Source organism: Sphaerodactylus townsendi, linkage group LG03 (genome assembly GCF_021028975.2).
Source record: "Sphaerodactylus townsendi isolate TG3544 linkage group LG03, MPM_Stown_v2.3, whole genome shotgun sequence".
In the NCBI taxonomy this organism is placed as follows: Eukaryota; Metazoa; Chordata; class Lepidosauria; order Squamata; family Sphaerodactylidae; genus Sphaerodactylus; species Sphaerodactylus townsendi.
Window position 1 is genome coordinate 82,096,169 of NC_059427.1, and position 24,626 is coordinate 82,120,794.

Sequence of the window (24,626 nt, forward strand, 5' to 3'; positions counted from 1 at the left end):
CAGCAGTATCCAGAAGGAAGGTCTAATCTATACAGTGTAAGGTTTGGGTCATGTCAGTAAATATGTTATCAGAGTGGGTGGGGAGTCAAATCCATTAAATGTGGTGAGGAGTGGGGTTTTAGGATATTGTGGCCGCCAAAAAGACAAAAATGCAGGTTCTAGATCAAGTCAAGCCTGAACTCTCCATAGAAGCCAAAATGACTAAACTGAAGCTATCATACTTAGGTCACATTATGAAAAGACAAGACTCACTGGAAAAGATTATATTGCTTAGAAAAATTGAAGGCAGCAGGAAAAACAGGAAGACCCAACATGAGATGGACTGACTCCCTAAAGGAAGCTATAGCCCTTAGTTTGCAAGATCTGTTCAAGGTTGTTAACAGTAGGATATTTTGGAGGTCATTGATTCAGTAGAATGTTTTGGAGGTCGTTAATTCACAGGGTTGCCATAAGTCGGAAGCAATTTGACTGCTCTTAAAACACACAGTTGTCATCCTGCTCAGTGCAGCCAACAAGGTTACTTCCCATGCCAGCAACACTGGCTCCTGAGGAATGAGGGTGCTTTTGGTATAGTAAATAATTATATAACTCACATGATTTATTTGTACAGGTATTTACTGGAAAACTGTGGTACTCCCATGTTATTCCAGGATTGAGTTAATTAGCATTCCGTTGTATGAAAATTTGTTGGTTAAGGTGATACATCAAGTTTGCCACGTGGATTTTTTCCTCCTTGTTTCGACATACCCTTATGAACTCTGAAAAGATCATTCCAGAGGGACCTGTGGAATTGGGAGGGGGTTGGGGATAAGAAGGGACAAAGGGGTGAAATTCCTCCTCCCTTTTCTGTCAGTTCAACTCCCCTGAGGGAAAGGGGTGATTTCATTCTGTTTTCAACTCTAGCCCCTGTTCCTCCATACAGGACCCACAATCCTGGTATACTGTTTCTTGGAATCCAAAAAGGGCTGCAGCAATATGGGGAAAATGAGGACTGAGAATACAGGATGTGACCTGCAATGCAGTCCACGAAGAAGGGCTGTTGATGTGCACAGGACAGTGAGATCCAACCTGGCAGAAGACAACTGGTTCTGGATTGCACTTTTTTAGATAAAGGAGAGTTGAGAGTACAGCATTCTCTGTGTTTGTCTCAGAACAGGTGCAACTTGATTGTCAGTGTTTTTGTCTTGTTCAGACCCAACCATGCACCAGCTCTCACCCAAATCTGAACATAGCAAACAAACAGGAAGACCTCTATGCTGGTTGTTATGATGGTCTTCAACATATGAGGCTGCCTTGTTGGAAACAGCTCAGAATTTCATAGTCTCTATTTCAGTCATGGATCTATCTCAAGTAATAATGTACCCCACATACTGTTCAGGTCACATTCTTTCACTGGTTTTTATTCTGGGCAGGAAAGGATTGATATGAAAATGGGGCTGTAGACAACTTTCTCGACATAGGTTTAGATCTATAGAGACACCAAGACTTTGCAGGGTTGTGGGATCATTTAAGAAGATCCAAGCCCCAAGGCCAGATGGATCCAAATTAATAGTGGCACCAAAATTGCCGCCTGAGGAGGGGAGAATGAGCTAGAGGGTGCGGAAACACAACACAGACAACCACCTTGTGTGGAATAAAATTTGGCCACAGCCTGTTTATTGGTATGCTGGCTGAAGGAAGCAGAGGCACAGCATAGAGGACAGATCCGGTACTGGGCAGCACATCTGCTGTCCCTCAGTAATAACCTTCCTCCAACCCAATGATTTGGGGGGAAACCAACACCTGGAGCAGCAAGATAGTGGGAGCCATCTGGGCACTGGCCTCTGGATGAACTCCCTTTACTGCAAGGGGGCATGAGCCACTTGCAGCCCCCGCCTGAGCATGCAGTACACATGCTCAATACCACCCCCCAGGCCTCTTATGGAGGCCCCCACCAAAAGGGTATGCCTGGCATACAGGCTGTTCCTCCCCTGAACCGATCAGTCATGTGCAATCTACCAAAGAACTAGGCCACCTGATTCCCACCAAAGTTTCCTAAGCCAGCAACTAATCACACAGTGCAGATCTGATGTTGTGCAGCCAAAGGCCCATACCCCATTCCAACAGATGGATGCTGTCATCCCAATTCAGCACTGGAAGGCAAAACAAAATGTCTAGGTGAGCAACGTACTGCCCTCCAGAGATTGCACAAGGCGTGCCACTTTCTTATTGGTCCTGCACCTGGCCAGGTCCACTTTCTCCAGGTCCAGTGTCCCAGCGCCATGGATGCCACCCTCCAAAGTATCCATTTTCTTCAGGGAAACTACTTGACGCTCCAGTAGGCGTGACCAGAAAATAGTAGTCCCTGGCAACCAGTGCATCATGAATTTCAAGTCCAACGCCATGCGGCGAGCCAGCAACACACTCTTTTCTGTGGGCAGATCATTCTCTCCCAGCTGGATGATCAAGGTGTGAGGTAGTCTGTCCCTTGCAACTGCTCCATCCAGTATTGGCAGCAAGGCTTCCCAGTGCATCCCTCTCTGTCCCAGCTAAAACATGGTAGTGTGGCTGGTGAAGCCAAGATCTCTCCCCCAACCAGAAGACGAGGCATACTTGACAGCCCAATGGACAATCCTGTGGCTGACAATCCAGATAGTCCTGCAGTGGCCTGAAAGGACTGAAAGATGAGAAACATTAGTTCTCAAGCCAGGGGCGAACATAGCCCTTGTATGCGCCCAATGGTGCAGATCTGCTCCTCGGGCGCAATCACCAATTCCCAATCGCTCGCAGCTGCAAGTCTGCTGCTGCTATCTTGCTCAATTCAGGCCTCCTTCCATTGCATAGAGGCACTAAGATTCAAGCCGTTTTCCTGCTGCTCCATGTGACCTAATAAACAGCTGCCAGGTGACGCACGAGAGAGAGAAAAGAAGCCATCGTAACTCGAGTGGAAGAGAGGCACGGGAAGGGCCAGCTTATAACCCTTATAAGGTCACAGCTTCGCTCCCTCCACCTACATCACGTGCTCGCGCCAGCAGCAGAATGGCCCCAACTACTGGGCTGGACGCCGGTACCGAGCCCACCCCTCTCCCTGCCCGCTCCCAGGCAACATCGGCAGCCAAGGTAATTCTCAACTGTGTTTTATGGAGTCTCTTCTCGAGGAAAATCCATCTGTTCCCCACTATCATTGTATTCCACCAGTTTGTGAAGACTTCTCTGTTTGGTGCTCCTTCATTGACCCTTCTTTGCATGTATGGATTTTGTTTAATTCTTTTAAATTTCGCTCTCCATATGTATTGTAGACATTTAAGTATGTATTTTTAAAGTTGATGTAATGCTATTTTAATGTTGTTTTTAATGTTTTTCATTGTTTGCTTCCTTGAGGGCCCTAAGTTGAGTGAAAAGACATCATAAAATATTTTTAAATAAACAAAATAAAATCCACATGCCTTCTGTGCATGATTGATTTGATACAAATCACTGTAGTTTCTTTGCCATTCTTTCTCACACTCATACATGCCCATCTCTCTCTCTCTCTCTCTCTCTCTCACACACACACACACACACACACACACACACACACTTTCTCGCTCAAGCCCCCCTTTGTATTTTCCCACTTCATGCCTCCCCTAACAACAGTCACATCTGTAAGGTGGGGGACACCACAGAGTTTGGAAATAGAGAGTGGCTGTTGAAAAGGAAGTTTTAATTGATTTTGAGCTAAGTGGATATCAGGGTAGATCATGGGCTTTGGATTTTTAGTATGCGGTCTAAATATAATATGAGCAATTAGTAGGGTGCACTTGTAGCTTGCCAACTGAGCAACTGTTGCTGGAATTTTAAAATAAATCATTCTCCAATAACAAACTCAAAATAACAATAGCTAGAGGCATTAGAAGTTTGGCAGGAATTTCCCCTGCAAATGTTAGTTCTCGCTTAATCTAATCTGCTCTTGGTCTTTGCTAGGAACATCTGTGGCTGCTCTTCAAATATATCCTGGAGAAATATTTATATAAAAACACAAAGATGGAATAAATTCCAAAACCTCTAGTCAGGAGCATTTAGCAGCAAAGAAGCTGATGTACAACATCGCCTATGAAAATGGGTTTCAAGCATGACCATGTGCTGCAGTCTTGCGGAGCTGAAATGATTTTGTTATTTGGTTTCTAGGTTTATTTTGCCTTTTGCCAGCATAACAGACTATTGAATTGATAAAATGTGAATATAATGAGCTTCTGGAGACAAACTATGGTCCAACTTCAGGGTGTGTTCTCAGAATATATTGAATGCCTACTTTAATCACAATCTCTGTCAACTAAGCTCCTTGGGTATCTTGTACAAAGTGCATTGTTTCTATGTACTTTAAATTACATGTATTTTCCCAATTTATAGGGAAGTTGTGAGCTTGATTTTTTTTCTTTTTTTGCCAAACATGAAGTCTTTGGTACTTGGCTATTCATAAAGTGGCATATCTGAATAGATATATGGGCAGATGACTGGACAGATGTTTAAGCCAAAATCCTATACTCTATTTCCTAAATTTTTCCACTTTACCCATTGCAACTGAAAACTGACAGAGTATCACATAATGTTCCTGTCGTGGCTTTCATCATACAATCAGTTGCTTGAATCCTGCCATAAATTTCTGCAGATGGAAGAGATTTCTGGCAGTAGAAAAGGACTTCCTTCCCTACTGCCACAGCCCAAAATGACCCCACTGGACTTCACTGAAACATTCTGACAAATGAGATGACATTTTGCCAGTCTGATCCTCTCACAGTGAGATGACGACTCCTGGGAACTAAGTTACCAAGTGTGCTGGGGTCTTTGACTTGGGAGGAAGAGGAGCTCTAGCTCCCCCCCACACACACACACACACCCCATTTTCCTCATCCAAACAGTTCTCAGTTCTCCTGGGGGTAGGGGGGAACTGCAGTTGCCATTTAACATGTAACACACATCTAATATGTGTGTCACCATTTTGTGAGTCTGTCTGAATTGTCTGGGCCTTCGATCCCTTCCAGTCCGGCTTCCGTGCTGGGCATGGGACGGAGACTGTTCTCGTTGCCGTCACAGACATGCTCCGTATGCAGCTTGACCGAGGCGGATCGGCGCTACTGGTATTATTGGATCTTACCGCAGCGTTTGATGTGGTCGATCACGATCTTTTGACCCACCGCCTGGCCGCTTCCGGGGTGCGGGGCACTGTCCTTCAATGGATTGCCTCGTTTCTCTGGGACCGGAGTCAGCAAGTATGGTGCGGGGATAAGGCCTCCCGAGGGTGCCGGCTTTATTGCGGTGTACCTCAGGGAGCGCTGCTGTCCCCGCTGTTATTCAACATCTATATACGACCCCTTGCTCAGTTGGTACGGAGCTTTGGGCTGGTCTGTCACCAGTATGCTGATGATACCCAGCTCATTCTGTCGATGGAGGGGGGAGCCGTCACGGCCCCTGCAGCTCTGCAGCACTGTTTGGAGGCGGTTGCTGGCTGGTTGAAGCAAAGCAGGTTAAAGCTGAATCCAACAAAGACGGAGATCCTTTGGCTAGGCCGAGGGGGGGGCGGGGGACTTTCAGCCGCCGGTGTGGGAGGGGGTCTCATTGGCACCAACCCCCTCAGTTAGCAGCCTGGGGGTTCCCACCTGGATTTATCTCTCTTTCAATGGAGACCCAGGTGGTCCCATTGCCCAACTCCAGGTTGGCGTTTTCCATCTTCGCCAGGCCTGGCGCACTGGCCTCCTTCCTCTCCCAAGCGACCTGGCCACGAAAGTGGTCCATGCAACGGCTCACCTCCAGATTAGACTATTGCAACTTCGCTTCTACGCGGGCCTCCCTCTTGCTGCTGATCCGAAATTAAAATTGGTCCAGCATGTCACGGCGGCTATCGCCTGCTCATGGGCAGTGCCTTCAGAGACCACATATCATGCCCGTGTTCGGCGTTGCCTCGCACTGGCTCCCCAGTTGAATCTCGATTGTCTTCAAAGCGTATTGGTTTTAACCTTTAAAGGCTGCCTTGCATGCTGCTTGGGACCCCTTCGTAATTCACTTCAGACCGGTTCTGGCCCCATATGTCCCCACGCCAGTCTCTAGTGCTCCTGCAGAGGCCCATCTGCTGGTGATCCCCGCCTGCTATGCCAGTCGCGGCTGGCCTCCACCAGGGCTAGGAGCTTCATCGCCCTGGCCCCCGCCTGGTGGAATGCTGTCCCCTCCCAGCTGTCCGGGCCCTGTGGGACCTCCGGATGAGGTTCCGCGAGAGGGCCTGTAAGACTGAGGATTTCCACTCGGCCTTTGGGGCGTCGAGCCGCTGATGTGGGTGCCCGAAACAAACATGCTGAGAAACACTCTAGACCCACTGTCCCTCTCTTAAGAGGAGGTTTTAACAGTCGGATGCCATCTATTTTAAAACTTAAATAAGGTTTGATATTGAATGCTGCATTTTAAGTCTTAATTTATTTTTATCTTGTTTTATTGTCTGTTTGTTAGTGTTGTGCACCGCCCTGAGCCCTCCGGGGGAGGGTGGTATAAAAATGCAACAATCAATCAATCAATCAATCAATCAATCAATCAATCAATCAATCAATAAAACATATAGCACTGGGGGAAGTGGGTATGAGCAAGCAGAAGCATGACTTAAGGTGAAAGAAATCTTGTTAGGGTAGACAACACTTCAGACTTTGCACAGTGGAGTGGTTAGGATTCAGGCCACTATAGCTGGCCATTATATGCTAAAATGAATCTTTATATGTTTGGAATTGTAAAAGTGGAATGGATAAATTCCAGCATGAACCTATTACTTCCAATTATGTCCCATTTTCCCCCCAATGGTGCTTATGTTAGGTAAACATACAACATATTGAAACTTCTACATTTTAAATTTGAAACAGAATTTTAGTGATGGTTTTTTTTAAATACTTAAAAATTGTTATTTTTAAACTTAAATTTGGGGAACAGGACCGGGGGAGGGGGGGAGCTATATTAGTTCTGCTGTCTTGAGCATATTGTCATATCCACTGATGCGTGTGGATCAGTATTAATTGCTGTCAGGAATTTTATGAAACGAACACACTCACTGAAAACATTCTGCTCAGCATTTGCCATTGAAAGATCCTGTTTCAATATGTCTGTGATTTTATATCCTAAAAATCTCTGGTTTTTTGGATTGCCTGCTTATCCTGAATGTGCTAGACAAGGAAAGAGCAATAATATGTAACTCACATTACTGCCAGAAAAATAGTTTCCTCTTAAAAGGCAAGAAATACATGCTAAGAAACAATCAGAGTCAACCTAGGCTTGCTTACAGTTGGATGAGAACTGACAAGACAAAAGTGGAAGGCAGACAGGCAAATTTATTTAGCTGTCATTATGTAGCTCCACAGCTCACACTGTCAAAATGGCTGAATCATGAAGCTGTGATGACTCAAAGAAAATATCATTATCCACTAGCATTATTCTCTAAATTCAGGTTTGTATTTTATTTATTACATTTACATCCTATTTTTTTCCGAGAAACACAGGGTGGTCGCTGTTTATAGGCATTAACCTAGTTTATCCTCACAACCACCCAGTGAAATAGGTTAGGCTGAGTAGTAGATGCTTGACCAGGTTTCCCTGAAACAATTCAAACATACTGGCTTGCCAGTCATTTGAATATATTTAAGAATAATATTTTAATAGTAATTATGATATTAACAAACCAGAATAAAGCACTGAAAATAAGAATCAAACAACTTTTGTTCAATCTTATACCTATCCTGTCTGCTGGCTGGATTACGTGAAAAATAGGTAAACTTCTAACATTCCCTTCCATGTCTGGGCAAATGTATTTTGTTTGCTTTCTGGGAGTTCTTTAGTTGTTCAGCATGAAAGTAATATAGCAAAGGTAGGACCCCGAAGAGTAACCTAAGAAAGCGATCATACGGGGCAGTTTACATTTATGACCGCAACCTCGTGTTGATGACAGACTCAGTCCTATTTCATATAGATTTTGTCTAGTTAAAGAAAAACTGCTACAAAAGGCAAATAAACCCATTTTCCCTGTTTATCTATTGTTATTCTGCTGCTGCTATTCTCTGATTTTTCTCCTCCTCTCTTTCCTAGATTTTGAACAGCCGTTTATTAATAAACCAGAAACTCTTCTGATCTACAAGAAGGAAAGTATCTGCGTCCCATGCCTGGTATCCATCCCAGACCTTAACATTACTTTGCTCTCGGTAAGAAACTTCTTGTGGAATGAGTCAGGTCTCTGCCTTGTTTCAATCTAACAAGTTTAAGGAAGAAAAGAGGATGGGAGACAAAAAAAAGGGCAAAAAGAGACCCCGATAAAGCTATTATCCAAGAAAATCCTAAGTGATATTTCCCAGTGTACCATTTTTTCCTTCATTCTGGTCTCTGTTCTCTTTTGGACTAAAGTTTTTGGATTCCCTGTAGATTATTCTGAAATTAACAGTCTTTCTGGATGGATATTTTACTATTGTTCAGAATTTTCAGGGCAGGGTGAAACTTTGCGAGAGGAAAGAAGCTTTTCAGTGCTCGGGAGACACTACACACATATTCAGCTTTCTATGGATTCTGTGTTTGGCATACCAAGAGCAATTTATATAATTGTCACTACCATAATGCCATCCATATATGGAAGTTGCACTTTTTTTTCTGCCGGGTGTAAGGTCCATTTCATGCATTGTAAAGAAATTTAAAATACAATTGTAAGTTAACTTTTCTGTTTCACGGTCAGTCAGTTAAAAGCACAGTTAAATTATCAGAATGCTGATTTGTTGAAAACTGTTCATACTTTTCAAAACATATACACTTATAGCGGAAGAGAGGCCAAAAAGAACTAAATGACAAATGGTCATTATTCAAAAGCAAACCTAAGTGCGCTACCAAAGTTATACCAAACGGGGAGCTGCAGCCACTCATCGGATCCTGACGACATGCATAATACACATGCTTAGAAAAAGCAGGCTTGTATATCATTTTATAAAGTATGGACATGTTAGGTTGGCACCAAAAAATGTAATGTTTGACATGCTCCGTGCTACACTGCATGGGAAACCAAGTTGATTTCAATTGGTTTAGACTACAGAAACAGTACAGGATTGTGCTAATCTGTTAAGGAGCTTGACACTTCATAAAACTACTAAAATTCTTCAAGGAGTCATAAGGAACTCTGTGCTGATATATTTGTCCATCCTGGCAACAGCAAAAGACCTCTGTGCTGATATATTTGTCCATCCTGGCAACAGCAAAAGCAAATATTAGTCTTAGAGAGCCCACAGCAAGGCCCATTATGCATAAAATGCTTACCTCATGCATTTTAGCTGCACAGTGGGGTTGTAGTGTAGTCTCCTCATGTTTCTCTGTTTACATATGAGGAGCCATTCTCTGCGTTCCCTGCAACTAACTTGCTGGTTTAAATGGGCTCTGCAGCATTTCCTGGTTTTTTAAACTCTGCCCATCGACTCCTCTTAGGCACAGATCTCATCACCCATAGTTTCAAGATAAAGGGCCTTTAAATTGCATTTATATTGATATAGATGTGATAGCAGGTATATCGATACTATAGTCCCTTTCCCAAAATAACCCCTCCAAGAAAGAGGCAAAGCAATGTCCTGCACCAAATGCTGCTGAAGAAGTGGACCTTGTGCTAGTTCCCCTCCCTTCCACTTCACTCTCTGGCTATTTCCGCAAAGAACAACAACAGCACCCTAGGGACAGAAAAAGCGCTGTTCATACAGCTGGTGCAGCTGCATTGCAGCAGCGCTATGCTCACACACCCCAAGTGGCGCAAAGATGCTGCTTTTAAACCTCGCTCAGGGAGCGAGGTTTTTCAAAAGCGGTATCTTCCTGCTGGCACGGTGTGAACTACACCGGCATGGGACACCGCTTTTGGCCCCTCCGTGTGTCCCGTTTACTCACCTCTGTTCCCTGCACAGCTCTGGATAACTGGAGGGACATGGCCAAACTGCCATCCAACCCCCAGAGGTCGGAGGGCAGCGTGGGCATGTCCCTCCAGCCATCCAGAGCTGCACAGGGAAGAGAGGTGAGTAAACACAATGAACCCAAGAGGTGACTCCGTGAGCCACCTCTGTGGTTCGTTGCAGCTTCGGGGCCACCCGCACAATACCGTGCGAGCGGTCCCCAAGCCTCCACTGGCATAATTAATGCCAATGGAGAGTCGTTTCTGCCAACATGCAGAAACAGCCTCTGTCTTTCTGCCACTGCTGTTGCCAAAGGAAAATTGTTTTAAAGTAGGGGCTTGTTTGAAATAAAGTTGTAAAAAGCCCTCCCAATTACTGGGGAGGGCAGAAGGAGAGCAGGGAAGGTGGAGTGGAGACCGAAAGAGAGCCTGTTTACACTGTTCCATGGAAAAGCCAACTCTCTGTTATTATCTCAATATGAGCATTTAGGGAAAGAGCTGGCAACATGGAACAAGGGTCGAGCGGGAAGGTGTGGATGGCAGTGGGAGGGAGTGGGAAGAGTGGAGATAGTAGACTGGCCATGGGCGGAGGGGACATTTCCAGTGCAAAGCTGTGTTCACTGGCAAATCTGTCTACTCTGGCAGCGAAGCAAAATTAAAATCAGTGCAGTGGTCTCACTTGCCACAGAGGCCCCTTCCACATATGCAGAACAATGCACTTTCAGTCCATTTTCACAATTGTTGCAAGTGGATTTTGCTATTCCGCATAGCTGCAAAGTGCATTGAAAGTGCATTATTCTGCATGTGTAGAAGGGCCAGAGAGAACCAAAAGTGAAAGCGGGGCCTGAAGAAACACATCAGCTGCGACAGACATTCACCCCCACCATGCAGCGAACAAGTTGTACATAATTGACCTAACGTTACAGCTTATATGTTCCACATCTGAAAAAGTGGTAGCCTGCACACAATAATGGTTCTCTTTCTTACATTATACTCCTAGTGATGTTGTGCCACACCCGCCATTTTCCATTTCCTACACAGGAACTGGTGCACTGTGCCTCAGCATTTCCCTGCACAGTATACCCTACCCTAGCTTAATTGTTTTTCCCACTGTGTTTCCAACTCATGTGGATGCCAATTCAGTATCAAAATATTCATATGAAAAAAAGCTTCATCTGAAAACACTTTTGAATTTATGTAGGGAGGGGTCTATGAAAGCCACCAAGGGCAAAAAAGCATACCTGTGGTGGTCTCTAACATAATGTTTCTGATGGGTCTTTTGTTCTTATTTTTTGCTTCTCAAATGAAAAACATGTACATTGGAACAATTTGAAAGATATTGATAGCTTCTCTAGTTCAAGGGACATGAATAAAATCTGTTTTGTGCATTATGATATGGATGAATATACTACCTATATGTTAATTTTGTTAATTTTTGTTTGTGCTGGCAGCCTAAAATAGTCAACATGTCATAGTATGGAAACCCTCTTATATTCGAATAATGAAGTAGGCCAAATCTTCAGATACTTAATTCCAGTGACTGGAACTGTAAACAAACAAGACAGATCTTTCCACAAACCTGAAAAGGGCCCTAGGTTTGCAAAAGGATCCTGGGGTAGGATCCTTTCCAAGCCTATTTTGGCCTTTGAAGGAGGACTCATTGGGGCCAGACCTGACTACAGTGTCCATCTCCAGGTTGAGACATTCCTGGAGATTACCAATCTGCAAGTGAGGGCTGGTGAACACCCAGAATTACAACTGATCTCCAGATCCCCTTGTCCCTTCATTAACTATGCTACTGGAGTCTATGAGATTTTATACCCTGCTGAGGTTTCTTCCATCCCTAAACTTCACCTTCCCAAGGCTCCAGGAATTTCCCAACCTGGAGCTGGCAACCATAAGAGGAACTGATCTGTATAGTTGGGATATCCATTGTGATTCTGGGAGAGGCATGCCACCACTGCTGCTGTGAGGAGGGGAGAAAGCAGGTGGGCAACTGGGAGAGCAGTTGTCACTGCTGTTGATGTGGAAGGGGGATAGGAAGCAGGTGAGAAGTTGGGAGGATGACAGGGGAAGAAAGACAGAGAAAGTGATGGGGCAGGGAAGAGTGATAAGCTTGGAGTACAGCTACAGCAAGAAAAGGGGTGGCAGGAGAGAGAAAGAGGCTTAGAGAAGTAGATGGATAGGGCAGAAACAAAGGTGGGGGGGAATGTATTGTCGAAGGCTTTCATAGCCAGATTCAACTGGTTCTGGTGGGTTTTCCGGGCTGTGTGGGCGTGGTCTGGTAGATCTTGTTCCTAATGTTTCACCTGAATCTGTGGCTGGCATCTTCAGAGGTGTATCACAGAGGGAAGTCTGTTACACACTGTGTCCAGTGAGAAGGGGATGTTTTAGTGGGGTATATATTGTCCATGTCCCAGGGTGGGGAACTAATCAGTAAATGTTAGGGTGGAACTAGCTGTGCAAAGGTGTGGTTGATATTGTTGTATTGTGGATGGGGGTTTTCTTTCAGGTCCCCACTTGTTTGATATAATTATCACTCTTGGTTTTGTCTGTGCTTAACTTTCCTATGGCCTCGTTGTTGTCACCCACCTTGGAATATCCAAATCTTGTCTACCTCTATGTTACTGGGTGAATGGAATTTCTGTAATTACCTTTGGTTAGTCCAAATAAACAAGGCTAGCTGACTTTGGATCTGACCAGCCTTGGAAGAAAAAGAACATGAAACTCTAATATTACAACTGTGTATTTCTTAAAAGATTTTTTAATCTCTCTTTTTCTAGACAGCCTCTATTATCTACCCAGATGGGAAGAGCATTATCTGGGACAATAAAAGAGGAATATTGGTTCCAACCTTACTGATCAAGGATTCCCTATATGTTCAATGTGAAACTTTCATTGAGAGGAGATCCTTCAAATCCAGTTTCTTCCTTGTTCACATTGCAGGTGAGTTTCTTTTTCATTATCATCATACTGTATCTGGTGTTCATACATGAAGCTGTGTGAGACCTTTGATCTAATGAGCTCACATTGTCTCTCGGACAGTCAGTAGCTCTCCCGAGTCTTAGGTGGAGATCTTTCATGTCATCTGTTAATTGAGCTGTTCAACTCGATATGCTGAAGGCTGTGGCTTAGAGCTGGGTCCTTAGCCAGGCTCAAATGGGCATTTGCTGCTCCCATCTCCATGTGGAGATCAGGTGTCACACACCCGACTTCCACATGGAGATGGAGGCAGGGTGAGCCCAGCTGGCCCCGTTCACAGCCCCACTTGCTGGCCTTCAGCTATGCTTCTGAACAGGGAGTTCCTAATCAGGCGCAGATGGAGGGGTGGGACGTGACTGCAAAATGCAACTCCCCAAAAGTACCTCCCAGGGCTCAAGTCCCCCCTATGCCCCCCACCAATACACTGCTGGTTATTTACAATGTAGCAGATGGTATGTGTGTGATTTATGCCTGAATGAAAAAAAAAGTTTTAAAAGGTTCATTGTGTGCATTGTTAAGGTAATATAAATTCTGATTAATCATAGCTAATTTCCAATTTTAGTTATAAATTAACATGTTTAGGCTTTTTTGTTTGTTTATTTCAAAGGCTATTATCAGAATACTTTCATGAATAAGGATGTTTCTAGCTAATTTTTAACTTTTCAGACTTTAACAGTGGTTTTATCAAATTGATTTAATTGTCTTCTGTTGTTATAGTTAACAATTATGCAATACAATTATATTTTTTCTACTACCAAATTACTACATTCATCTGTACAATATATAAGGTGGGCCAGATTGGTTAAACTCAAATTGCAAAAGGGGTACTGAGGCTGCTGGTGGGGGGAATGTCAAAGGCCACCTAATAAATTCATATAGTTCAGATTAGAGATAATAGTTGAACCAGCAGCAAAGTCCTTGTTCTCTTAGTTGCTGTACCTCACCAGCTCAGAGTTGCTTGCTCTGAAACTGTGCTTGCTAAAGATGCTCATATAATAGAAAAACATTATCACATGTCACACACAGTTAAATCATTGCTTGTTTTAATTGCCTTATAAAGTGAATGTTAAGTCTGCAATGGCCAGAATATTATATGTGTTATGAATGCTTCTTCTTTAAGTGCGCATAATTTAATAAACATATTTGCCATAGACTGAGTGCTTCACAGATTCTCATCAATGCTAACAATGGCCTGTTGATTTAGGCTGTTGACATTGGATTGGATCCTGACTAAATAACATTTTCCACCATTTGGTTGCGGCTATTCCCCTTCATGCCAAAGTCCTCTATCCCTCACCCTCCAGGTGCAGAATTTAGTGTAGATCCATCCCATTCCACTGGAACATTACAGAGTAGAAATTGCAACAGTTCCTAGTGAGGCCAAAATCTAGCTGAAATTCTTCCAGGCATTCTTTTCTTTCTTCATTGTGGGTTGAAGCCTATGACATTGTTCTCCTTGCACTTCTCTCCAGCAGCTGCAGAAGCATTCCTCCACTGCTGTTCTCACTTCTCCGGAAATGGGATCCAATCCTAACTATCTAATAGCGAGGTGGACTTCAGTGGACTTATAAGAGTATAACTGTGTTTAGCCGTATATTACAATTTATTAAGTGCTGCCGATCTATTTATTTATTTACTTACTTATTTTTCATGATTATATGCCATTCCTCTCCTTATGGGCTTGGAGATGCTTTTAACAATATATACAAAATGTAGTTACTTTAAAATATAAAACAATCTAAAAATAACCCCAGATGGCACAGGACTTTACTCCTACCTGCCACTAGTACACTGCACTGTTGCCTTTTCCCCAGCTCACTGTGAAGCAAACTAGACCAAGGTGCATGGTGTTGTATCTTATCTAGTATTCTGGACTTGGAGCACACAATTATTCCAGATATCATCATACCGGTCATGACTTTTCATTTGAAATTTATTTTGAATCCAAGTTATAGTTGAAGAATAACACCCTGGAGTTGTGTTCCACAGATGTGTGGGATCCAACCTGTTTCTGCAGCCATTTTTGCATCACCTCCCCACAATTTCCTACTGTTCTCCTGTAAACATCCATTACGCCATTCTGATACTGGTCTTTACCAATGTGTGAAAATCTCAACAAAGTAACGGATTTCCCTAGAGGAAACAACTGTCTTAAAGCAGTAGCAACTAAAACGTTTGCTTCTTGGGTAAAAGGTTACTGGAACTTTAAACACACCGAGTCCTTTCTATCATGCAAATCAAAGCTGCTGGGAAAAATCCATATTTACTTCAGGTCCTTGTGTAAAAGAATGCTTAAATAAATAAATAAATAAATAAAACAGGCAAGTTTATTTCAGAACACTTTTTGGTCTTAAAACAAAAGAAAAGACTGCATAAAAGGAGGAATAGTAAAGCAGTAAATTCAAAAGAACAAAAATGTGAAGTTCAGGATTGCACCTGGAATAAAGATATGAAGTACAAGAAAGCAAAAGCTTGGATTTATAGCAGTAATAGCTTTGCTTTCACCCTGCCTATCCTCTAAGGAACTCAAGGCAAGGTAACTGGTACTTCTCTACTCTATTTTGCCCTCGGGAAATCCTGTGAGGCAGGTTAAACCATCTCTGTCCTCTTTAATTGTCAGTATACACCTGTACACGTTTACAGTGAAATAAACCCCACTGACTTCAGACCTGTGCACATTTACGTTGTAGAAATTCCCATTGTCTTCAGTGGGGTTTACTCCTAAGTAAAGATGGATAAAAATGCCCTCCATATCTCATATAAGCACAATTTTTCTACCAGTTAGTAATCTTCACTTAGGTAGAGCTCTTTGCTTAATAGCACATTCGTAGTCCTGGAACCAGTGGGTGTCCCTAGCCAGTTCCACATGGTGACTTCCTAAACTGGTACATTCAGAGTCCTACTCATGTCTTCTCAGTTGGGCTTTCTCCTAGGAAAGGGTTCTTAGATTCACACTGAGATCGACTTAAAAAACCACACTAATTTATTGTGTGAACTATTTCTTAGGGTCCCAAAAAATTCCTGATTTTTTTTTTAAAGGACTAAACTGAATAGATCTTCCTTAAACAGTACTTTTTTCTTATTCGTTTCTACACCAGGAAATGAACTCTATGACATTCAGATGTTTCCAGGGAAGGCCATGGAGCTGCTGGTTGGAGAAAAGCTAGTTCTGAATTGTACAGTATGGGCTGAGTTTAATTCTGGAGTTGATTTCCAGTGGAGCTATCCTGCAAAACAGGTATGAAACAAAGTGTGTCTCATTCCATGAGCGTGTGTTCCAAGTTCACTGGACAGCATGTGCAGATTTCTTTTCCTTCAGCGTACAGGAGAAAATCTGAAAACTGTGCATACTCGACAAATCTAGTGCACATTTAACATTTCCTGTAATTCCATCCACATTCTCTGCTGTCTCCTCTTCCCCCCTGGAGCAATGAGAAAAATGAAATATGTTAATGTTAATCCAGTCCACTTGTTGTTTACCCCTGCAGCATCTTTGATATGCAGGTAGCGATTTGAAACTAGAAAGAAAGTGACTTGTCCCAGGTAGTAGAATTCCCCCTTAAAAACACTCTACCTCTGTGTTGCATAACAGGTAGCCTAACGGAGCTGTGTTGAGTGGTGCCTGGCTGGTCACCCCAAAATGACATCTCTCTCAAACTTCTCACTGCATTTCCTATGGGGGCGAGGACTTCTCACTACATCCCCGCTTCAGGGCTGCTAAGAGGAATTGGGGGGGATTTGGGGGGCCCAATTCAGCTGGAGGGCCCTGCACATGCTGTCCAGTGAACTTGGAACACGGGGGGCAGGTTGCAAAAGCTAACCACTCAAGTCACAGTCTGGCTAAGGGGGGAGCCTCTCTCTAGCTTCCCTTGCCTCCTTGGCCCACTTCTGCCTCAAAGCTGGCCTTTTCAGCCCTCCCTCGTCCCTCCAAAAGGCCTTTAGCAACAAGCCTGCCCTCCCTCCACTCACCAGGTTCAATCTCCTCACCACCCTTCTCTTCTCTCTGCTTCTCCCTCCTTGTTTGGTCTTTCTTCCCAGCATTCACTACAGTCACCACTTCCACATCTCCTTTTCCCCAACACCTCCAACAACAACCCCCATCCCTGTTCCCTCCGCCCTTTTATCCCCCTGCCTCCTCTCAGCTTCCCCACCTCCAGCCCTCATGCAGCCCTAGCCATCCCCCGCCCTCTTCCCTGCTGAGCTCAGCCTCCTCCTGTGCCAGCCCAGCAGGGGTGAGCTCCCTCTGGGCCTTGTTGTCCTGCTCCCGGTCCGGCAGCCTGGTCTTCCGGCAAGCCTTGCCTTGGCTTGTCTATCGGCGTGCGGGGTTGCCATGAGGCTGGGGCTTCCCCATCTGTTTTGGCCTCCCGGCTGGTCCTGCACCTGCAGGAGCATTGCCAGCCTTGCTATTTGCCCCATCGTCAGCCGGGGAGGCTGGCAGTGGTGAGTCCAGTGAGTCCAGGGAGGGCGCATGGGGGCTGGGGGAGTCCGAGAAGAACACTGCCTCTGGACAATACCTGAATCCAAATCTTCCAGATTTTTTTTCTTGTACACCCCTAGTTAAGATAGTCTATATTTTCCTCCTGATCCCTTTAAAAAAAATCAGTATAACATTGGCTGTTTTCCAGCCTCCTGGAACCAAGGCCAATGTTAATGACAAAGTACATATTTCTGTTAGAAGATCAGCAATTTCATTTGCATTAAGAATTCTTGAGGTATATCGTCTGGACCCTGTGGTTTGTTAATATTCAGGATAACACTTAAAAGCAAGGCACAACATTACAGAAACATTCATCACTCAAGTTGAAACATGAAACGTCCGCTATGCCACAGTACACCTCCTCCTCTAGTTATATAGACTTCTTTCTATCTCTATTCTATTTCCCACTTTACCACAATATACACCCTCCTGCCTTGATCTTAAATATCAATTTGAATATGACAGATGTTCAGCTTAATATGAAATTCATTTTAAGAAACATTATTGAAGAATTATTGGAAAAGAAGTTGAAAACAGTCAAAGACAGACATTTTTATTGGAAAGTAAATTATTACCTTTCCCCCTCTATTTAATATTTAATAAAAATGGCTCTACCTTCAGTGCCTGCAGGTAAAATACTGTTTAAACACAAAAAGGACTTGACATTTATATACATTTAATTTATTTTGTATTATTTTTGGCAGTAATACTCAATTCAGGCCTTAAATGATTCTTCAGTAGTACATTTTCTGAGAAGATACCACAAAAATGGGGAAAAGAACAGCTTGTTTTTTTAAAGTTACACACGTGGCTTTCAGGTGCCAAATAATTTGTGCTATGAAGCCTCGACATGTTGATTTTCAAGGGTGCCCTAAGCTGCATACCAGTTGATTTCCATTTATTCCTCCATTAAATTAATGCTGTATCAGTTTATTTCCATTTATCCTACCATGAAATGAATACTCCACAATTTGTCAAAATACACTATAATATTCACCCAGAGTTTGGAGGGATGGACCACACCCTTAAGTGTGTATTACATGATCCCAGTCTGACTAAAAAGTACTGCAAAAATATTTGATGCTTTGTGGGCACACAATACATAAATTGTATTGGTGTTTCTGCACATTATCTGATAGATTCTGAAAGGTGCTGAGGTTTGTTTTTGTTTCATTTTTCTCTTTAAAAGTAAGCTCCAGATCTCTCTGTCTAGTTTTCTCTGAAATAGTAGACCAGCATCAAGTCTGTACTATTTCATACTGCAGGTGAGGAACAAAAGATAGTTTAATGTTCCTGCATAAAATATTCCAACACATAGAAAATTAGCATCTGAGGGGAAAGAGACCACCTCTTTCATGACATTCTTATTTTCTATAGGGGGAATTCGTTTGTATGCAGGAACACTGAGTCATGGAAGCCTACAATTGTAGTCTGAAATGATATATCACAAATAAAGGAGTACCATCTCAGTGAGAATTACACCTTGGACTACTGTTTCATCTTTGAAACAGAAAGATGGAGTGCTTCAGTTTGGGAATAAGTTCCTGCAAGTTTTATCCAGATATAACTTCATTTCTGTTACTTTTTCTGGCAGATGAACCGGGAAGTCACAGAACTGCCTGAGCGGCGCTCACAGCAGACACATACTGAGCTTTCCAGCATCCTGATCATTCAAAATGTGAGCCAGCAGGATGTGGGGAAATATACGTGCATGGCTAGCAATGGGGAGCAGATCTTCAAGGAGAGCATAGATGTCATCGTACATGGTAAAAACCCCACACTTAATTGAGAAAACCTTTCAGGTGTTTTAGAGTATTTACTCAGCAGAAAACTATTCTAAAGCCAAATTACCTACTCATGAAACAACAGTCAGATGAGAAGAGGTATGTTTAATGAAAGGAGAATCCATGGGCAGAGAAGGTAATGAAAACCCCAAAAGGTTGCCAAATGCTTAGAGAAAAAATATCTTATTCCTTTAGAAGATGCTCTAGACGGGGGAAGGAGGTTGGGCAGGGGACTCCCCTCCCCCTCCGCCTGAGTGACCTCCAACCAGTCTCTGCCACAGCCAGATTTCCTGACGCCGGTGCTCATCATCCTTGTCAGGTAGTTCCTGGTGTTTGTTTGGGGTGGTAGGGGAGGGTGGTGGAGCAATGCACTGCCATGGCGGCCCAAGTTACTTTTGGGGGCAAGGGGGTGTAATTGGGATCCCAGGGCAGGCTTGGCAGGGCAGTGGGCTCCAACCTGCTGCTGCCCCAGCAAACCAGTTTGTTGTTTGGGATGGCGGGAGGCTCCTAGTGTAAAGAATTCCATAGAAGCAGAAATAAAAGGCTTTTTTGGTGTAAAAGACCGTTTATTCAGACATCCTAGAAAGCTCACGTACACGACGTGGCAGGAATAAAGTCTCCCGCCAGAAGCACAGGTTATAACTCTGTCCATCCCATCCCCCCTCCCGGTTTCTCATGGGAACGGAGTTCTCATCTCTCTCGAAGAGATAAGGCCTCCACCAGAGTCTCCGCCGCAGATGCTGGCCCATCGCCCGGGTTATGGAATTCAGTCAAGGCCAGGCGGCTGTTCTGAACATCAACACCATTGAATCCTTTACACTCTGCCTCCCTTAAGAAAAACTTCTCCCCCCCAGGTTTGTGCGGAAAGGTGCGGTGGAAAGCAGAAATGAGGGAAGGGGTGTCAATATTTTCTGAATAGACCCATTGATTATACCCAGAGGAATATCCCACCCAAGAGACTAAATATTGCAAGCGTTTGCGATTAAAAACTGAGAGTCCAGGATGGCGTCAATTTACAGAATAATAGCTTCTTGGCCTGGCCATCAATTATAGTCGTGCGGGGGGTCTCTCCATGGTCGCGTTAAGATTGCCAGACTGCTGTCGGAAGCGTGGAGCCTCCTTGAGTAAACTGGAATGAAAGACAGGATGGATATTACTTAGAGAATTAGGCAAAGTCTAATCGGGCAGTGACATCATTAATCACTTTGAAAAGTAATCTTAAAAAAGGTCCCCACGAATCTTTTGCCCAGTTTTGAAAATTTATGTACGTCTCTATGAAGATTCTTGGTGAACAAATATACCCAGGCTTCCACACGTAAAGGGAAATCCGTGAGCGGTGCTTATCCGCTTGAAGTTTTGGGAATCTTTAGCCTGCTGTAAAGGCCCGGTCCTGGACCGTTTTCCACCCCTCGGCCAGGAGATGAAATCCACTGTTTGTTATTTAGAACTCTGGAGGGATTCAAGCGGCTTCTGCAGGTAGAAGTTGCATGCAACGGAGAGGAAGGACCGACCAGAACCACAATTTCGAGAGGGGCTCTTTTTTTTTTTTTTGGTACTGCACTAGCAGAACACACGCATTATTGTAGGCGTATTCTGCAAACGGAATGCTCTCGCGACCAGTTGTCTTGGTGATAGTTGGTCGTAAGCTGCGCGTAAATACTGTTCCAGGGTTCTGTTAAGTTCTCTTCCGACTCTACCGTCACTTTGAGGAGAGCGTGGTAGGGCAGTGCGACGTAATTGCCAGTTTGGCGGCTCCCCAACAAGCCCAGGAAAGCTTTCCAGAACTTTGAAATGAATTGCAGGGCCCAAGCGGTCGAGACCCGCACCTTAACGAGGGCGGAGTGTAGGCGATAAATATGCTGGAATCGAACAGACAGCTGGCTTAACTTAGGAGCGGGAGGGGATGGAAGCACATGGGATGAAATGGGCTTTCGCTTGGAAAATAAGTCCACCACCACCCACAAGACCGTGGTTGCCTTTGACTTTCTGGCAAATCCGTGAAATAAAATCCATGGAGATGACTTCCCAGAGGCGTGGAGGCCACCGGGAGAGGCTTCAACCATGAACCATGGGGTTTTTCCCGGAACGGATTTTGGCTTCCGCACAAACAGAGCAACCTTTGATACGATATATGTCTCAATGTCTTTGCGCATCAGCAGCGCCACCAAAAGTGACGGCCGGGCCAAATGCAGAAGTCTTAAGGAAGCCAAAATGTCCAGCCGAAGCCGGGCAGATTGCGACTGACAGGCCTGCGAGAACCTGCTACGGAGGGGGGGAGCGCACGTACTCAACTCATAATCCCCGCCTCCAAACACCATTCTCCAGGCGTAACTGGGAATCACCTTCCTCCGCTGGTGGCTCGCGCCAGCCCGCCTCCCTCGAGTTCACCGTAGGAAGGAGGGAGAGACCAGGCTGGGAATGGGTGGAGGAGAGGAGGAGTGGGCGATCTGAGATCGGTGACAGCCAGCCCCAATTGGGAGGAGAGAGAACAGTGCTTGTAGGATATCCCGTGAAGGCAGCTCCACCCACCCCTCCCGGGCAGGCACGCAGCATCAGCCAGTTTATTGGTTTTCGGAGGAAAATGGACGGTGATGAAGAGAAGCGAGAAAAGAAATCATTGCATTGCCGGAGTTGTTTTGCTTGGGACATCTTGAGGGGGGTGGAAAGGCTGACCAAGTTCTTGTGATCCGACCAAACTTGAAAGAAGGGGTGTTTAGCCCCCTCCAGCCAGTGGCGCCAAGTGGAGAGCGCTACTTTGCAGTGGCCGCGGTCTCTTTATCTCCTACAGTCCAGTTGAGCTCAGCACCGGAGAATTTTTTTGATAAATAAGCACACGGAACAAGCCTATCATCTTTATTTCTCTGCAACAGGGCTGCACCAAGCGCTTTGTCCGAGGCATCCACGTGAACCACAAAAGGAAGATCTGGGTCAGGGTGTTTTAGGATAGGTTCGGTAGTAAAAGCTGATTTTAAATGTTGAAAGGCTGTCTGACATTCTTTAGACCAAGAAAGGGGGGCCCCGGGCTTGGCAGCCTGTGGGTCTTTACCTTTAGTGCGTAAGAGGTCTGTGAGTGGGAGAGTCAGTTCAGCGAATTTATTTATTTATTTATTTATTTATTCATTCATTCATTCCACTTTTATACCGCCCTCCCCCAAAGGGCTCAGGGCGGTTAACAACATAATACATGCAAGTGGATAATAAGATAAAATACTAAAATTTATACAAGTTAAAATGCAGCGCTCCAAACTTATAAATATTTAAAACAGATGGCGTCTAACCTTTCACTCCTCTGACTCTGAGGGGGGAACAGCGGATCTCAGTTGTTAATGGGCACCTATCAGCAGCCGGCCTCCCCAAAGGGGTATAAAGTCACGATAGAAATTAGCAAACCCTAGGAAAGACTGGAGTTCCTTCCGATTGGTAGGGGCAGGCCATTGGAGGACTGCTTCAATCTTAGCAGGATCCATTTTAGCCCCTCGGAAGAATCCGGTATGCAAATAGTCGATGGAGGGATTGGTGAAAACAACATTTAGAAAGTTTTGCAAAGAGAGGAGTTGTTGAGCAAAGCGTTTTAATACTTCCCAGACAAGGCTTCATGCTCCTCCATGGTTTTGTGAATAAATTAAAACATCATCCTAAGTTACACCACTACTCCCTTGTACTAATAAATCATAGTAGAACCTTAGTTGATGAGGGCCATAAAAAAGCTCCGAGGGCCCCACTTAACCCGAATGGCATTATTAAGTATTCATACTGTCAAATTTACGTGTTAAGCATGATCAAATGTTCATAGCCTTCCGCCCAATCCTGACTCTGTAGTAAAGCTTCTCTTAAGTCCAACTTAGTAAAAAAATCGTCCACTTGCCCAATGTATCTAAAGGTCCTTGATTAAAGGCAAAGGGTATTTATTGGACAGGAAACGCATTGAGTCCTCGGTAATCGATACAGAAGAGCCTTAAAGACCCGTCCTTTTTTAAACTAAATAATACAGGAGGCAGCATGTGTGTGTTTGGTAGCTTCGTCGTATGAACCGCGAGAGCAAGGTTCTTGTCTAAGAAGGCGCGAGGGATTTCCTTCTCCTCATTGGAGGACTCATCGCGGTAGATTCTACCCTTGGGCGAGTTGAGCCCCTGGCTGTATCACATGTCTGATTTTTGCAGTCAGTGTCTGGCTGTAGGGTGGCAATTGATAGCATTTCTTGCTCCTGAAATACTCTGGCTAAATCTTGGTGCCAAGCGGTGGAATGCTGATGAATTCGGGAGCAACTGGGCGTGCATTAGCGAAGCCAGGGGGTGTATGTCATTAGGAGAATTGAGTTTTCCCCAATTCATGTGTTCTCCACAGGGAGGGTCAGTAAATTCTGAAGATCCGTTCTTTCCAAATGAATTTACGTCATGCAACAACAACCATGGCATGCCCAGGACTATATGGAGTGTTTGGCCACTGGAGCCAGAATAAAACTAATTTATCTCCCAATGGTCAGCGCGGCGGAGGAAGAACCGGTTGCGTTTTGAACTGGGCCGGTCCTTCGGCCCCGAGAGGAGCTGCCGTCCATTTGGAGTGAAACGGTATGGAAGCTTAGCTAGGGGGGACTTCGGTCTAGTCCAAGTTCCTCCGCCACTTGGGACCGCATGATAAGCAATGGAGCACCCACCCAGAATCTACAAGGGCTGAGGCTATAATACGAGTGTGCTTAAGCGGAGGAGTTGGCCAGAATGCGGCTTGAATCGTAATGGGAGCGCTGCCTTCACTCACCGCATCTGGAGTCGAACCCACTTATCCATGGGGCTGAAGAGAGCAAACCGCTGCTTCCCCTCTTCTGGAGTCGCCTTCGGTAACCATGCCACATGTGCAAACGAGGAATAGCCCGTTATGGAGGCGGACTACAGATTCACGATGGTGGCTTGGCAGATGGGAGTGCGCGCAGCCGGAGCGGTTAGCTTCTGTTTTTTCGGGCAGTTGGCAGCTAGATGACCCGGTCCTCCACGAGTAAAGACCACGCGTAATCCCAAGCGGCGGCGGCGCTTCGGAGGAATGGTTTCCGTAGAGGCTGCGCTGGGCTTATTTGCGAGAATCGCAGCGGTGAGTCGTGATAGCGGCGGGTTTTGGGCGTGGGCCTGGCCCCCCAGCGTGGCGTAATCCAAACGAGGCATGCCACTTGAGATCCTAATTCGATCCATTCCAGCAATAGTAGCGTGGGATCCGAATAAGGAACACCGTTTCTCTTCGCGGTTTGCCGTCGACGGCATCCGAGAAATATTCACATTTCAAATAGCAGCATCTCAGGCCACTCAGGAGGAGAGTCCGAGCTTCCAGCCGCCCGCCATCGAAATTCACGGGCAAATTCGGCAAAGGAGCGGTTGCCTTTGCTGGAATAGAATTTGATAGTGCCCGGATGGCTTCATTTTCAGCACCGGATCTTGGAAGCTGCGAGCCCTTAAGGCTTGGAGGAGCGCAGGCAATCGTCGGCGCAGTATCCTCCCCTTGCAGGTCA

The 24,626-nt window shown here is 44.8% G+C and overlaps 1 protein-coding gene across 4 annotated transcripts in view; it reads left to right on the forward strand.

Moving 5' to 3' along the window:
* The window catches only part of FLT4 (fms related receptor tyrosine kinase 4), a 119,237-nt gene that overhangs the window by 39,059 nt on the left and 55,552 nt on the right, over positions 1-24,626 (forward strand). For all 4 annotated transcript variants that reach the window (XM_048491091.1, XM_048491093.1, XM_048491094.1 and 1 more), the window contains exons 4-7: positions 8,071-8,183; positions 12,673-12,835; positions 15,970-16,109; positions 18,943-19,114. In XM_048491091.1, coding sequence (XP_048347048.1) covers positions 8,071-8,183; positions 12,673-12,835; positions 15,970-16,109; positions 18,943-19,114 — 588 coding nt within the window. The remainder of the gene's footprint in view (positions 1-8,070; positions 8,184-12,672; positions 12,836-15,969; positions 16,110-18,942; positions 19,115-24,626) is intronic.